Source organism: Mobula birostris, chromosome 26 (assembly GCF_030028105.1).
Source record: "Mobula birostris isolate sMobBir1 chromosome 26, sMobBir1.hap1, whole genome shotgun sequence".
NCBI classification, from domain to species: domain Eukaryota; kingdom Metazoa; phylum Chordata; class Chondrichthyes; order Myliobatiformes; family Myliobatidae; genus Mobula; species Mobula birostris.
The window spans coordinates 15,570,253-15,587,725 of record NC_092395.1 but is presented as its reverse complement, the minus strand read 5'-3'; the positions used below and the strand labels follow the sequence as shown (position 1 = coordinate 15,587,725).

The following is a 17,473-nucleotide window of genomic DNA, read 5'->3' as shown; positions in this document are numbered from 1 at the left end:
CCATTCAGGTGAGGCGACATTTCACCTGTGAGCACGTGGGGGTCATTTACTGTGTTTGGTGCTCCCTGGTCTGGCCTTCTGTACATCGGTGATACCTGACATAGATTGGGAGACCACTTTGCCAAGCAACTACGCTCCGTCTGCCATAAAAAACTGGATCTTCCAATGGCCATCCATTTTAATTCCACTTCCCATTCCGATATGTCTATCCATGGCCTCCTCCACTGTCAAGATGAGGCCACAATCAAGTTAGAGGAATAAACACCTTATATTCCATCTGGGTAGCCTCCAACTTGATGGCATCAACATTGATTTCTCAAACTTCCGGTAATGCCCAACTGCTCCCCACCCCCTTCACCATTCCCCATCCCTTTTTCCCTCTCACCTTATCTCTTTGCCCGCCCATCACTTCACTCTGGTGCTCCTCTCCCACTTTTCTTGTTTCCATGGCCTTCTGTTCTCTCCTATCTGACTCCTCCTTCTCCAGCCCTGTATTTTTTCACCAACCAACTTCCCAGCTCTTTACTTCATCCCTCCCCCTTCAGGTTTCACCTATCACCCTGTTCTCTCTCCCCTCCCCCCATGTTTTAAATCAACTCCTCAGCTTTTTTTCTTCAGTCCTGATGAAGGGTCACAGCCTGAAACATCGACTGTACTTTTTTGCAAAGATGCTGTCTGGCCAGCATTTTGTGTGTGTTGCTTGTATTTCCAACATCTGCAGATTTTCACTTGTTTGTGAGAGAATTTGTGCCCAATTTCCTGAAAATTATCAGAAGTTAATTCACAGTAAACTCTACTCGTTGGCATGGTGTTAGGGTCATTGTAAGTGTGGTGGTGGGGAGGGGGGGAGACACCACGTCACCACAGCAGCTTGGTGGGATCATTTCGCCCCTCACAGAAGGGTGCATTGATCTAGAAGATGGGATAGGAGAACAGAAAATTGACTTGAATAGGCCGAAATGTGCCGTTGGCCACGTACAAACAGGATTTGATTCCTTTGCCTTGGGTCAAAATTGACTGAAAAATAAAACTGGGATTTCAGCTTGCCAGTAGATTTGATTTATGCCTTTGTGCTAACCCAGCAGAAAATATGATGTAAAGGTCTATGTAACTGGAATCAAATTCACATAGGAACATTATTCAGCCCAAGCCAACAAGACTGAAGGATTGTGAAATGTTGTGGGACGGAATTGTTGGTTGCAATTTCCAGCAACCATGGGACGAAATCCTCCTTTCACCACCACCCCCCCACGACTGTCCAACATATTTCAAGCTATCAAAAATATTTACGTTCACAGTAAATGTATCTTATACTCAACAGGCAATGTTATCATCGTTTTGTGAAACATTTGAACTGCCGATCTGCTTTCTGTCATGCGGGGAGCCGGTCCACATAGTGCATTGGGTCTTGGTGCAAGTATCTGAGACGCGGAGGAGGTGAATGAGAGGAGCTGACCAGGGTGGAACATGGGCAACAAGTTGGATGGGGTCTAATGAAGAAGGGAAGGAATAGGAATGGGGAGAGAGGGAGGAGATAGAGGATTTTGTTTTTAGAGACACAGTATGGCAACAGGCCCATTTAACCTACCGATCCCCCACCGTCCTGTTAGACCTATGTGAGCAATTAATTTACTAACCCCTACACCTGTGGAACATGAAGGAATCTGCAGCACCTGCAGAAACCCCACGCCATCACGGGGAGAAGGTACAAACTCTTTACAGACAGTGACAGGAACTGAATCCGGGTCACTGGCGCTGTAACAATGACTATAAAACACCAAACCACGAACCATCCCACCAGACCGGGCATATTCAGATCAGTTCAGTTCAATCGAGCTGGGTCGTTTGTTAACTTTAGGCCGCAGAGCCAGTCCACCCTGATCAAAATCATGCACAATTGCAACAAAAAAAAAAGGAGCAACTAGTTCTGTTGATCGCACTACAGGATGAAATCGGTGGTGCAGAGAAGATTCACGGGATGATGCCCATGATAGAGTGCTTCATACAGTATGAGAAGCGGTTGGATAAGCTGAAGTCGATTTGCTCTGTTCAGCATGGCCGTTATGGGGAACTAATGGGTATACAAGCTAATGAAGGGTGTAGATAGGAAACTCTTCCTCAAGGCAGAGGTATCTAAAACTAGAGGAGATGGGTTTAGGTAGGGTCAGGGGTAGAGGGAATCTGAGTTCAAAGGGTGGTTGGGAACCAGGAGTGCACTGACTGAGTGGTGGTGATGGTATGTATCTAATCAACAAGGCCAAGTTGGCTACGGACCACGTGCTGGTGTTTGGGACTGGTATAGAGAGTTATTTGATAGCCAGCATGGGCACGGATGGCAGAAAGGCCTGTTTCTGTGGTGTCTCTGTGGCTCGATATTTCAAAAGCATAAGGCTGCGTACTTAATGATCAGTCACTAGAGGGAGTTCTCCAAAAATTAACATGCACACAGGATAATCCTATCCTGCATTATTCAAACTTCAAAACAAAACATCAGATTTCCTCCCCACTGAGCTGCTGTGCTGTCACCAAAGCTACAAAGCAAACAGCGTTGAAATTCAGATTTTGATTTGAATGGATCCACACCAAGAACTTCTCACTGAACGCGAGCAAAACCAAAGAGCCGATTACTGACTACAGGAGGAAGAAGCCGGTGGTCTGTGAGCCAGTCCTCATCAGGAAATCAGAAGTGGAGTGTCAGTAGCTTTAAGTTCCTAGGAGTTAGCATATCAGAGAATCTTCTCATTATTACCATTAGGGAGGAGGTACAGGAGCATGATGACACACACAATGTTTTAGGAACAGCTTCTTTCCCTCTGCCATCAGATTTCCAAGCAGCCCATGAACAGTGCCTCATCATTTTTGGTAGCTTGTGAGCCAGTGCAGTTTCACTCGAGTAGGTCCACCTACTCATCGACAGTGGTACTTGGTCCCAGTCACAAGTGGGGGGGAAACGTCATGATGATGGAGACTATTTACAATACTGCCCTTATTCTACGGCTCTAACCTAACGCAATCTTGCACCAGTGACCCGGATTTATTCCTGCTGATCTCTGTAAGGAGTTTGTACGTTCTTCCTGTGATGATGTGGATTTCCTCCAGGTGCTCCAGTTTCCTCCCACAGAGCAAGAACTTAATAGATTAATTGGTCATTGTAGATCATCTAAAATAAGGCAAGGGTTAAATCGGGGTTTGCTGGGTGGCGCAGCTCGAGAGGCTCAAAGAACCTATTTTGCACTGTATCTCAATAAACAGATGAATTAACAGTTAAAGAAATATGGTTTCCCTTTCCTCAAACTTTGACACCTTTACATTATGTTTCTCCAGCATTTTGTGCACATCACAATTAAACTTTCCTCTTTCAGGAAAGGCAAACCTGTTTTGTACAATCACTCCTCATAACTCAACCTTCGGAAGTCAAGTATCAACACGGTGAATTTCAGTTGCACTCTTTCCAAGACCAATATCACTGCTAAGGTGTGGAGCACTTGATGTGATCTGACAAGGAGTTTTTTCATTCTTTGTCTCTTTCACTCATACAGACCAAATGAGTTTCAATTACTTTGAGAGTTCACTGTAGCAGAGGACTGATTGATTAGCACACTGAACCATTCTGAAGGGAAGACACAAAGTATGGTATCACTAAAGGCTGATTTATACTTCTGCATCAAATGGACACCGTAGCCTACACGCGTTGTGAGCATTTATACTTGTGCGTTGGTGCGTCTGCGACCATGCAAGGCTTCATGGTCATGGTAGTCTTTCTCGGGGTAAACAAGTTTAAAGCGAGCGTCTTTTTTCGTAAAAGCGAAATGTGTCCTCCATAATTTCGGAGGTCTGTAAAGCTTTCTGGAAAGCATTGCAGCCAGAGTTCCTTCCCTGCCCTTCAGTCGTCCGATGGGAAGCTATTGCAGTGTAGGAGGAAATGCGATGCTACCAAGCAGACCAATCACTGTTTTTGCAATCTGTGTTGCCGCGATGCGTAGTTACACTTTGGGAGAGGTGCGCGTCAGGCTACGGCGTAGGGATCCGCGTAGACTCTGCGTAGGGTTCGCGGCGATGCCGTATGTACGGCATCGATTTGACGCAAAAGTATAAATCAGCCTTGAGTCATGCAACTTACAAAAAATGCTGGAGGGACTTAGCAGGCGAGGCAGCACCTACGGAAAAAAGTAAACAGTCGAAGTTTCGGGCCGAGACCCTTCATCAGGACTCACTAAGTCATTCTGCTGCTCAGTGAAGATGAGGGGACTTGGGGTCTGGTCTTTAACCTTTCAACATTTTTGCTGACAGCATTTTCCATTTCATTACCTTGTGAAATTCCCAACATGCCTCTCCTCAGCTCTGCCCACACCATGTATATCCATTCTTTAAAACCATCCTTTCTAAAGTCTGGCTCAATTGATGCCATCCTCTCCTTTATAGAGTTCTATTTACTGCCAAGCTTCACACAACATACTCATATTTATTTTCTATGTTAAAGCCACAATGATATATCTTTGACCACATACACTAAAACCACGGCATAAAGTGACAGAAATGAAACAAATCATGGAAGCGGAATGCAATTAACAGTTGCTGTACACTGATATTAAGTACAAACAACTAAATGATAAATTTCAACCCAATCTTATTTATTCAGGATATTCCTGAGGAAAGAGGGGGGGTGTACAGCCAAAATAAATAATATCAGTGGAGTCACTTTATTGTAGAAGTAAGAGTAGATAACAGGCAAATCAAAAGACCTCAAGATAATTGCTATATGACCAAGTAAGACATTAAAAATTTTCTGACTGCAGAGATGTTTTAGCATCTATCTGCAGACTAAGTACTCCCTTAGCAATAATGACCCAAAATGTACACACAGTGGCCACTTTGTTAGGTACTTCCTGTACCAAATAAAATGGCCACTGAGTGTTTACTCCTAGTCTTCTGCTTCTGAAGCCCACCCACTTCCAGGTTCAACATGTTGTGCATTCAGAAATGCTCTTCTACACACCACTGTTGCAACGCGTGGTTATTTAAGTTACTGTTGCCTTCCTGTCAGCTTGAACCAGTCTGGCCATTCTCCTCTGACCTCTCTCATTAACAAGGCGTTCTCTCCCACAGAACTGCTGCTCAATGGAAATTTAATTCGCTTTTCGCACTATCTTCTGTAAACTCTAGAGTGAAAATCCCAGGAGATCAGCTGTTTCTGAGATACTCAAACCACTCAAACTGGCATCCACAATTATTTCACGGTCGAAGTAACTCAGATAACATTTCTTTCCCATTCTGATGTTTGGTCTGAACAACAACTGAATCTCTTGAATATCATTGCATGTTCTTATGCATTGAACTGCTGCCAAATGTTTGGCTGACTAGATAGTCATATTAATGACCAGGTGTACCTAATAGAGTGGTCTCTGAGTGCACTTACTCATGGAATGATCTGTCTAGGTGGCATGCAAACACTTTTCACTGTAACTTGGTACGTCACAACAGTAAAAGAATTACTTGTTTTACTCTATCATATTGTTTTCAATTCATTTCCATAATTCAACCCTTGGAAGTCAAGTATCAGCACAGTGAATCGAAGTTGTAACAACTGAACCTCTTGACCATGTCAGCATGCTTTTATGCATTGAGTTGCTGCCACAAGATTGGCTGATGAGATATTTACTAACAAGGTGAACAGGTATACCTAATAACATTCTTACTGTTCTTTCACATTATACACAAATTAGTTTTTAAACAAATGCATCTGCCCTCACCATTCATAGCTGAAAGCAAATAATGGGTCTCGGAGTTAATGAGTAGGATACAACAAGTATCTGTGGGTACTTACTGAGAGGAAAACCATGCAGTACATTCCAAATGATGAGTGGCCAGAATAAAATGATAACCTGCAAAATATTAAAAATTTAGACATTTGAATTATATAGCTTCTCCATTCTCTGTAGATCAAAATAGAGTACAGCTCAGGAGTTAAACTTTAGCTTATCATGCAGTACCTTGTAAAAGTAATTAGTCCCCAACCCTTTGTTCACATAAATGAGTATTACAACCGGGGTTTTTAATCACTTTAACTGAGAGTTTTTATTTGTGAATCACATGCTCCTTTTTCACAGTAGAGCCCAAGAAGTAGGGAAAACTGTTGAAAACTAAAAATACAAAAGCTGAAATATCAGCAGCCCACGCCCCCCCCCTCCTTTGTTCTGTACTTAGTTGAATTACAGCCAGTAGTCTTTTTTGGATAAGTCTCATAGCTTTACATGATATGATGTAACACAATTTGTGCATTCTTCCTTGCAAAATTGCTCAAGCTGTGCCAGTAAGTTGGGGAGCGGCAGTGGACAGCAGTCCTGAGATCTTGCCAGAGATGTTCAATTGGGTTAAGGTCAGGAGTCTGACTTGGCCACTCAAGGACAGGAACTTTCTTCATTTGAAGCCACTCCATTGTTGCTCTGGCAGTGTGCTTTGGCTTGTTGTTCTGCTAAAAGACAAACTTCTTCCCCAATTTGAGCTTTCAGGCAGAGGCTGGCAGGTTTTTATCCTGGATCTCTCTGTATTTAGCAGCGTTCATCATCCCATCAATCCTGACCAGATTCCCTGTCCCTGCTGTTGAAAAATGGCATGATGCCAATTCCACCATACTTTACAGTATGGATTGTGTTACCTGGCTGATATGCAGTATTAGATTTAAAGTTCCACTTAAGTTTCATCCGACAACAATAACTTCTAAGTGATGCTTGCAGAGTCTTTACAGGCAAGGATTGCCTTTTTTTTTTAGCCAGTGCATCTTCCTTGCTACTCTTCCATAAGTACCCCTTTTGTGCAAGGCCTTGGAGATTGTGGAGCCATGAACTTAATCTCCAGTGGCAGCCATTGACTTCAGCAGCTCACTCAGAGTGACTGTTGGTATCACAGTAGCTTCCCTTACAAGTGCCATTGTTCTCTGGTGAAGATGGGTGGCCTGATTTTGGCAGTGTGGCTGTAGTTTAGTATTTTTTCCACTTTTTCATGATGGACTGCACTGAGCTCTGAGGTAAGTTCAGTGCCGTTGAGATGGTCTTGTACCCTTCCCCTGATTTGTTCTTCTCTATTATCATTTATTTCCCTGACTTGTCGACAATACCCTTTTGTCTTCACTTTGGTTTGGTCTGATGAAAATGTACCATACTGTTGGACCTTACAGAAAGGGGGAATCTTTATTCTTATGAATTAATTGAAAACAGTTGATCCTCCAATTGTCTACATCAACAAATTGGATCAGTTTATAAGGTAAAGTATTGCACCTGAGGAAAGTTAGCATAGTAATTACAAATGGGATGAATACTCAGATTACGAGAACACTCAGTCCTCGTTTATTGTCATTAAGAAATGCATACATGCATTAAGAAATAATACAATGTTCCTCCAGAGTGATATCACAGAAAAACAGGACAGACCAAAGACCAACACTGACAGAACCACATAATTATAACATATAGTTACAGCAGTGCAAAGCAATGCCATAATTTGATGAAGCGCAGACCATGGGCACGGTAAAAAAAAAGTTCAAAGTCCCGATCGACTCCTGAGTCCCTGATAGCAGGCAGCACAATGGAGAAACGGGAGGAGAGAAAAGCAGCGCGCTGTGCGCGCGCAGCCCTCCGGTGGAAAATGATATCGTATCCATTAAATAGGGGCCGTGGACAATTCTGATTTGATGGAGATGGACGTGAAAGCACAGAGGAACATCTGGAAAAATTTCTGAAGCGCTCCTTCGCTACTGTCGTTACTGCGCGGTTGGGAATCTTTCGGAGGGTAGGCCTCAAAGTCCCCGGCTTTGCCTGCTGTTGGCGACCATGGTTGAGGTTGAATCGTTCGGATAGAGATGGTGCTCAGTACTCTGTGTCGGAGAGCTGATCAGAGCTCGAAGTTTCTGGATGACCCAGGGGCGGACCGTGGTTGGGCATGGCAGGGAGAGTTTTTCTTCCTTCTCCCGTCTGCGTGAGATGTGGGACATTTGAGGGTCTTTGAACTTTTACTGTGCTCATGGACTTCTTCATCAAGTTATGGTATTGTTGCACTGTTGTAACTATATGTTATAATTATGTGGTTTTGTTAGTTTTTTTCAGTCTTGGTCTGTCCTGTGTTTTGTGATATCACACCGGAGGAAATATTGTATCATTTCTTAATGCATGCATTACTAAATGACAATAAAAGAGGACTGAGTGTCTTCATAATCTAAAAACTCCCTGCCATAAACCTCCAGGCACCGACAACTGCGATGCATTGGAAGCACCTGACAACAGCCGACACTGAGTCCGTCCATCCGAAAACTTTGAGCCTCTGACCAGCCCCTCTGATACAGCCTTCCGAGCGCCATCCTCTGCTGAGCGCCTTCGACCTTGCCCCGGCTGCCAAAACAAGCAAAGCCGAGGATTCGGTGCCTTCTCCTCCGGAGATTCCTGACTACACAGTAGCAGCAGCAGTGAAGCGGGCATTTCAGAAGTTTCTCCAGATGTTCCTCTGTACTCTCACGTCTGTCTCCATCAAATCAGAATTGTGCACGGTACCCTACTTGACAGATTACAGATATCATTCACCGGAGAGGCCACGCGCGCTGCGTCGCACCGCCATCTCCTCCTCCTCCTCCTTTTTTCAGTCTCACAATTTTGGTTTCTAATTTTTTCATAAATTTTTGACAGGTTTTGGAAAATTTCTTTTAATTTGACATGATGCACAATGTTTTGTAGATTCGCTCAAAAATCTTACTTCAGTATAGTTTAAATTTAGAAAATTAGAAGATGTGAAAATTGCTGTAGGGGCTGAATACTTTTTCCAAGGCACTGAACGTAGATCACAAAATTACTGTCACAAGCTATCAGGTTAATGCTAGCAGTGTTTGTTCTGGGCAGTACATCTGGAAATAATCTTGATCAAACTTTTGAAAAAAGGGTTATTTTGAAGGTATTGTTTCACAGTGATATATTGCTTAAATAGAGTTGGCCACACTCCCACTTTTCCAACAAATATGAATCTGCGCAAGTAACATCAAAAATCCAGAGTGAAGGATTTGCGACTGTGTCTCTCTGGTCTGGGCAGAACTCAATAAGGACCACCCACTGGAATCCAAAATTCATTCTTGCTTTCACTCGTCATCGTCGTGGTTATCCCTCGAGGTCGAGGATGATGGTCTTCGTTCTGAAGAAGTGGCCCACAGAGTGAAGACGCCTGTGCGTGTATTTGTTTAACGTGTACTTGATGTTGCACTCCAAGAAGCACACAATACTTCACAAATCAACCAACTGATTCCAATGGCATGGAAACCACGACGATAGGAGCTGATGGATTTGTTGCAGTCTTCATCCACCTTCACAGCCATTGAGTTCGAAGTAACTTCATCCACCTGTTCCACCGTTGAGGTCTTGGCTGGATTGTTCTTTGTCAGGGACCTCACCCTCGACCTTACCGCCATGGGTGACCCTACCAGGAGCATAGATCCAGACGGCATTGCTCTCGGGATCACAGGACCACACAAGCTTCTCCACCACGACAAGGTGACAATCCACTATTGCAATGGCATCATGGCAATTCCTGCATCTCTTCATTCACCCCCTTTGGGTAGCACCACCATGTCACCCTATCACTCTAAGCCTCCACACTTTCACCATAGTTTTTCCTTGATTGCCTCTATCTCTTCCCTGTTTCTTTGTAATTTAAAACGTTTTGTCTCCAACTTCCCTCAGCTCCAATAAAAGGTCAGCGACCTTGAACATTAATATTGTTTCTTCCTTCTCAGATGCTGCCTACCCTACTGACCATTTTTGACATTTTCTTTTTCTATGTTTTATTACCTGTAGTATTTTAGTTCTGAGGACCTCATTTGATCCTTCGTTTGAGGAACGGATGCATCCTAGCCTTTGGAGCTCAGGATCTGTCTCTGATTACTGGTTAGGAATAACTAGCAGTGCAAAGTTTCCCAACCTGGGGTCCAGGGACACCTCGGTTAATGGTGGGGGTCCATAACCCTTGTTGTAGTAAATATCATGGCACGCTCACTTTAATTTGTATTAGGAAGGTATTGTAAAGAGCCAGGACTTGGTTTGAGAGAACAGTACATATTCCTCAAAAGCTGCAACACTCCATATGACTCCAATGGAAGGCATACCAGTGATTTTCAAGGTGGCTTCAACGAACAACACAACTAACACCAACATTCTTCAGGCAGTTCAGAAACCACTTCATTTACACCACCTTCCAAATATGATTCCACTACTAAGCTGCAGCGACGAACCCGTCATGTGCATTTTGACATTGTGCTTTTGGGCTGTTTGAATGATCATGCACTTTGCTGTCTCCAAGGTGGGGCGGGGGGGTGGGTTTGGTGAGGTTTGGAGCAGGGTCTGTGGCCTGGAAGCCTGGAGACAGCGCAAGCCCACGGTCGACTTCGTGGCTGCTCTCCGATTCAGGTGTCAAGCAAGGTTGAAGTCGGCGAAGGAGAGAGCGGAGGATGGCCGGGTGTTGGCGCCATCTGCCTGCGCTTGAACGGTCTCCCCCTCCCTCGCTGCTGTCGGAGGGACGTGCAGTAGCCTTGGAATCGACATCGCAAGGATTGATTGGCGAGGCTGTGGACTGGTTTTAGGGGACTTCGGGGTTGATGTTAAATGTGTACCTGGATTCTGATTACGTTCCCCCCCCGTTTTTGAGTGGTTTGATCAGGGAGCTGGATGCAGACTGAACTAGTGGCCTGCACTGGGCTAGCCGCGTGGCACTCAATTGATCTAAACTGAACACTGGACCCCTGGTTTGATGTTAGATAATCACTCGTCATTTTTTTGCCGTTTGCACAATTTTTATTTTGCACTTGTGGTGTTTGGTGTTTTCTTGAACATCATGGTTCCATGGTGTTTCTTTGTTTCATGGCTGCCTGTAAGAGGATGAACCTCAAGAGTTGTATTCTGTATGCATACTTTGATAATAAATGTACTTTGAATCTCAGTGACTGTTCAACGCTTTTAACTGACATCAGTCAATTGCGGGAGGCACAAAATTAGTCGAAATCCTACCAGCAATGCTGTGTTTCTGAAAATCAACTACTGTATTCCCCGCAAGAGATGCACAATAGCACCGTCACCCGAACACCTTATGGAAAACTCAGAACTTAATGAACCGTATTCAACCTGAGACATTAACTGTTTGTCTTTCCACAGATGCTGCCTGACTTGTTGTGAGCTTCCAATAGTTTCTGATCTTATTTCAGATTTTCAGTATCTGTAGCATTTTTTGGTCTTCGCTCCCCCAGGAAGAACTCAGCTCAGCCTTTGCTTTCCAAATCCACTTGGATACATCACAGTTGGCTGACTGCATTCCTCAGACAGCAGCTGCCAGCTGTTTTAGTCCATGTGCAGGTGTTTTAGTCAAGGAGATGGCCAGGTTGGAGAAGCAGTCAGATACTGTTAAATGACCAAGTCCAAAGTGATCAGTTCCAAAAGATCATTGCAGAAATTAAAAGATGCAGAGCACTGTGACACTGTTGGTTGGAATGAACAGCAAACTGTGAGACTTTTGATTCCTTTCCAAATGTAGGCAAGGTTATAAATAAAATAAACCTTGAACTTCAATTGATTCACAGGATGCAGGTGCTGCTGACAGAAAATATTTACTACCAAACCCAAAGTGTCCTTAATGTGAGAGGGCAGTAGTTATCAGTCAGTCATACTGTCATAGCAGCAGTGTTGCACATAGCCTAAGTAGGGGAGTGTGTCAGATTTCTTTCTTTGATGTACATTATGAAACCATATGGGTTTTTATCCACAGTCCAATAGTTTCACGATTACGGTTATTGATTACACCAAATTGATTTCTTATAGAATGGCTCTGGGCCCAGCCTTTGACTAGCAGTTCTGCCTATCCACTGTGCTACCACACCCTATTGCTCATCCATTGAGCTGCACCCTTCAAGGAACGTGAAAAAGATACTGAAACCATTAGGTTAATATAAATGACTTTTGACACTCCTTTAAAAAACATACTACTGCAAGTCATCTGCAAAGCCAGAAATGTGGAAGATGTTACACAAGCTGGCAATAATTCATTGGAAAAGGGGAAGCGGAATCATTTGCAATTATACAAAAAGGATCCCAGATCATTTCCCCCATTGGCTAAGGTCTTTAAGTCAAAGCAGTTCCACTGGGTGAACGCCAAGGGCTAAAGAATCTGATGCTCTCCACCCGATTCAGAAGGTTCACCACATGCAGCCAGCACAAGCTCGATGCTAAACTGATTCCTGACCAAGCAAGCAGTATACTGCATGAAGAACATGTGGCCAAGAGTACCCCTTTGACCGAGTGTTAAGTTTGAGCAACGCCAGTGTGCAAACGTGGTGGTGAGCAAGAGAAGAGGGGTTTGAGTCTTCATAAGTGAGGTACACCACGACGGATGTTGTTCCATTTGCTTAAGACCCTCAAGCCCAACAGACTTTCTGCTCTTGGCTGACCCAAGTTTTAATAAAAAACACAGGTTCTGGAATAACAAGAGCTACTTTCAAGAACTCCACAACTCAGGTTCTCAGTATTATTTATATACTTATGCATTATAAATTATTATTTTTATTTGCATATTGTTTTCTTTTGCATATTAGTTGTTTGTCAGTCTTTGTGTATAGTTTTTCATTGATTCTATTGTAGTTCTTTATTAGGTACTTAATCGATTGGCCACAGAGGTCTTTCTGTGCTGTACTTCTAGGGTTGATGTACAGTGCATTCAGAGATGTACTTCTGCATTCCACTGTTATAATGTGTAATTATTTGAGTTACTGTTGTCTTTCTATCAGCTTGAAACAGTCTGGCCATTCTCCTCCGACCTCTCTCACTAACAAGGCATTTTCGCCCACAGAACTGATGCTTACTGGATTTTTTTTTTGTTTTTTTTGCACCATTTTCTGTAAACCCTATAGACTGTTGTGTGTGTGAAAATCCCAGATCATCAGCAGTTTCTGAGATATTCAAATCACCCCGTCTGGCTCCAATAATCATTCCCCAGTCAAAGTCACTTGGATCTCATTTCTCCCCCATTCTGATGTTTGATCTGAACAACAACTGAACCACTTGACCACTGCATTGCATTGCTGCCATCTGATTGGCTGATTAGATATTTGTATTAATGAACAGGTGTACCTAATAAAGTGGCCATAGTGTATGTACTTTGATAATAAACTTATTTTGAACATCCAGAATTCAGCAGTGCACCAACAACACAACGAGCCACTGATCAAACTCTTAGAGAGATGATATCAAAGGGTAAAAGGAGCAAATCACAACAATAAGTTCTATACAGTAATGGGATAGAAATTAATCCAACTGAAAAGAAACTTTAAAGAATCTGCCAAGGCAAAACAAAGCTCTGTATTGTTCTATTCGGCATGACCTGCCCTACAGTCACACTCAAATGATGCAAACATTTCAATTTGGCAGACAAGCACAAGGTCAAAGTTGACCACCAGCATTTCCTAACTGAAGAATGTACCCACTGCTCCATCGATGGGAGAGGAAGGGTCAAGTGGAATGAACATGCCCTGGGAGCTGAAGTTAAATAATTTAAGGCAGGCTATGGATATCCTGACAAAGGTGCTTTTAAAAGTTTTTCACTGTTCTCAAACACTTCCCATGCATTCTTATAGAGCACACAGTGAGAAATAACAATAGAACACTTTAGAAACTGAGATTAAGGAATACACTCACAATATGAAAGTAGGGCAATGGTAGTTAATTTCATGAAACTGACAAGACAAAATATGTGACTAGCAGGGAGTCCACTTGGAGTGAGTTATTGTTTCTAAGTGTAAATGGCTAAGTCCTTATGCAAAAAAACCCATTAGGCCTTTCAACAGTAACTCTTATTAAAAGCGTCTCAGGCTACACAATGCAAATATTAAACTAAAGGTTCAGAGGGATGGGCAAGGTTAAGACAGATCATTACTTAAAGTGTACCATTCATTTGAATGAGCAATGATAAAGTGAACCACAATGGAGAAGACGCTTGAGATTAGTTACATCCACCATACAATAAACATGCTTTAAATACAGTACATCTGTCAAGTGTTGCCAAAGCAGCTGCTTACAGCTGAGTGCAACTGATAATAAAATACATGTTTTATTGCCCAGGAATGATATTCATCCTCAGATTAGAAACACTAATTGGGCACTGTGGTGTCTGCACAATGCATTTCACTTCCAATGAACAGGCATGCTTAGCCTGATCACCCAAGGACAAATTTTGGTGTTTGATCAACAGAGACATGATTCCCCTGTTGTACTCCAGTAAACTGCAAGGCAGCCTGTCTCAGACATCCCACCCTGCAAAAACTCATTTCAGCGAGGTAGCACCATCAGTTTGCTGGAGACTTCTGGGAGAGGTGGGATGTCTGCAATAGAGTAGCTCCGTAGCAGCCAGCCAGCTAATTTAAATAACGTTAGCTATGCTAATGAACGAATGACACCTGTTAAACTCACCTCAACACGTCTTTTACAGTCTTAACCCACCATGGGCAATAGAAAAGTCATTGTTGCAAACAGTGCAGCGAGCAACACTGTCATTATTTTGACCCCTATTAGGCAGGGGTACACTTTAGTGTAGTCTGGGGTGACATACGTTTTATAAATTTTTTGGAACACTCCACTCTGCCATGGCGCGCTCTCGCTCGCACTCTCCCTCTCTCTCGTGGTCGCTTGCGTGCTCTCAAGCACTCTCGCTTGCTTTCTCTCTCGCTCGCTCTCTCTCTCTCTCGTGGTCGCTCTTGCGCTCTCTCTTGCTTTTCTCTCGCTTGCTCTCAAAAAAATTGATTTCCGTGATATTGTATATAATTTGCGGGCATCATGGAGTCACTATTAATATGCGGGAGACTCCCGGAATTTCCGGGAGAGGTGGGATGTCTGCTGTCTAACACCAGTCTCTATTGCACCAGTAATCTTTCCCACTGCCCCCAGTGGCCTGGCAGAGCAGGGCTGACAAATTGGTTTGAGTCATTGCTCAGCATGGCATGGTTCCATTTTGCTGCAGTGAGCTAGGTGGTAAATAGCCAGAAGAGGAAAAACAACCTATTTTTGATCTAGATTCAGATTCAAATCCAGCACTTAAGAACATTCAGGCTCTGAACATTACTTCAAAGTTCAAAATACATTTATTATCGAAGTATGTATAACTTATGCAACCTTGAGATTCATCTCCTTACAGGCAGCCACGAAACAAAGAAACCCAATACGCCCATTAAAAAAAAACGTCAAACACCCAATATGCAGAAACAAAAAAAACAAGCAATCAGAAAAAAAATGCAAATAGCATCAGAACTGAAGTTTACGAACACAGATAATGAAGTCAGGCATCACAGCAGAAGCAGGACGCAGCCTCAGTTCAGTGCGGAGCCAAGTTAAGGTCATTTGAAGTGATAAAAAAAAACACACCTGTATTTATAAATAGTCCGGGATGAACTAATCCATTACTGTCAAATATTAAAAAGTGAATATTATAGACCAGCAGATACTGAAATCTGCTTATTGATTACACTGCAGTTTCATAAAATCTACTGAAAGTGATGGTTGGAGGAATAAATAATCTCAGTAGAATTACTCCTAAATCCAAATAGCTGAGCATTTATTTCTTAAAATGAGGGAGCCTCCAACTGTATGAAGGAAAAGTAGTTTGCAGGATTAAATAAAGTTGAGCGCTCTGAATACCAAACTATACCTCTGCCCAAGCTCATCTACCAGTGAAATCCTTATTCACACATAGATCTGGAGATTTTTTTTTAAATTCATGTACTATAAAGGCCAAATGCTCATTCTTCAAAGGTCTGGAGATAACAGGAAGCCTACTCCTTGACCTATAGTAATCTTCTTGTTCAGAATCAATGAGAATGGAGTTAATGAAAAATCCCTTATACATTCTAATGCACTTCTGGTCAGTTACTCTCATCCAATGGAAATTAGATGCCACTGCCTATTTTGTGACCTGCATCAATCCCTCTTCACTATTCACCTCTGTCCATGCCATTCCAAGTTGACGCCCAGTTAATCAACCCTCAGTTTTAAAATTTAATCTTCTTCTTGCTGAGCATCTCTGTGATGCTGCCCACATCTAACTCTACAACCCTAGACATTATGAAGTCCTCTCACTTGCCATCATATTTAATTACCATGCCTTCAGCTACTAAAACAGCCTCCTGAAAAGCTTAGGTCTTAGCTTCCACAAATCTCAACTTCAATTTTTGCCCAAGACTGCTGGTGAGGCACCTTGACAGGGGCATTAGGGGCAGTGGGTACCTTGACAGGTACCACATTATAGGTGGTATACAAATATTACTTATTGCTGTAGAATGTATGCAAATTCATTTCTTCATGAATGGCATGGAATGCACCTGACAAAAAAAAATAATGTAATAAGGGGCAAAATTGGACCCTTAATTTGCAGTGCTATCATTTGCATTCAAGAAAACAAACTTTAGTGCTAATGCATCATCACAGTCAAACAAACAACCAATGAGCTGATTTATTGCTGATCAGATCCAAATGTCTTCTGACAATAAATATTCCATTTAAACATTCAAACAGAATTCCTCAGCCAGTTTTATTAGGAGGCACAAACTGCTCCGAATTCAGTATCAGATAGCTGATTGCATTCAGGACAGAATGACTTGAAACACAAAATAATTGTGAAGACTCACTAGGGGCTACTTGGTGTTTTGGCTGAAATTAGATTGAGTTTTGCTTTGTTTGGCTCTGGATAGATTATAGACTAAAAGTGTTCCAATCCTCTACTTTAACATAGAACAGTACAGCACAATACAGGCCCAGTGGCCCACAATGTCATGTGCACCTTCTAACCTACTCTAAGATCAAACTAACCCTTCCCTCCCACATACTCTTCCATTTTTCCTTCATTCATGTGCCTATCAAAGAATCTCTTAAATGCCCCTAATGTATCTACCCCTGCCCCCAGCATATTCCGTGTATCTACTATTATCTGTTTAAAAAAACCTACCGCTGACATTTTCCCTATACTTTCCTCCAATCACCTTAAAATCACATCCCCCTCATATTAGCCATTTCCACCTGGGAAAAAATCTCTGGCTGTTCACTCAGTCAGTGACTTCTACCATCAAGTACACATCTATCAAGTCACCTTTCATCCTAATTTGCTCCAAAGAGAAAAGCTCTAGCTCTCTCGACCTACGCTCACAAGGCGTACTCTCCAATCCAGGCAGCATCCTGATAAACCTCCTCTGCAGGCTGTCTAAAGCTATCGTATCCTTCCTATATGGAGGTGACCAGAATTGAACACGATTTACCGAGTGTGGTCTGATCAGAGTTTTATAGACATTTCCTCATGGCTCTTGAACGTAGTCTCCCAACCAATGAAGGCCAACACAATATATGCCTTCTTAACAACCCCATCAATGTGTGTGGCAACTTTGAAGGATCTATGGATGTGGATTTAAGATTCGAAGTACATT

General features: G+C 42.7%; 1 protein-coding gene across 2 annotated transcripts in view; it reads right to left on the bottom strand.

Annotated features, from left to right (window-relative positions):
- The window catches only part of LOC140188091 (phospholipid phosphatase 2-like), a 144,832-nt gene that overhangs the window by 14,258 nt on the left and 113,101 nt on the right, over positions 1-17,473 (bottom strand). For both annotated transcript variants that reach the window (XM_072244043.1, XM_072244044.1), the window contains exon 5: positions 5,825-5,882. In XM_072244043.1, coding sequence (XP_072100144.1) covers positions 5,825-5,882 — 58 coding nt within the window. The remainder of the gene's footprint in view (positions 1-5,824; positions 5,883-17,473) is intronic.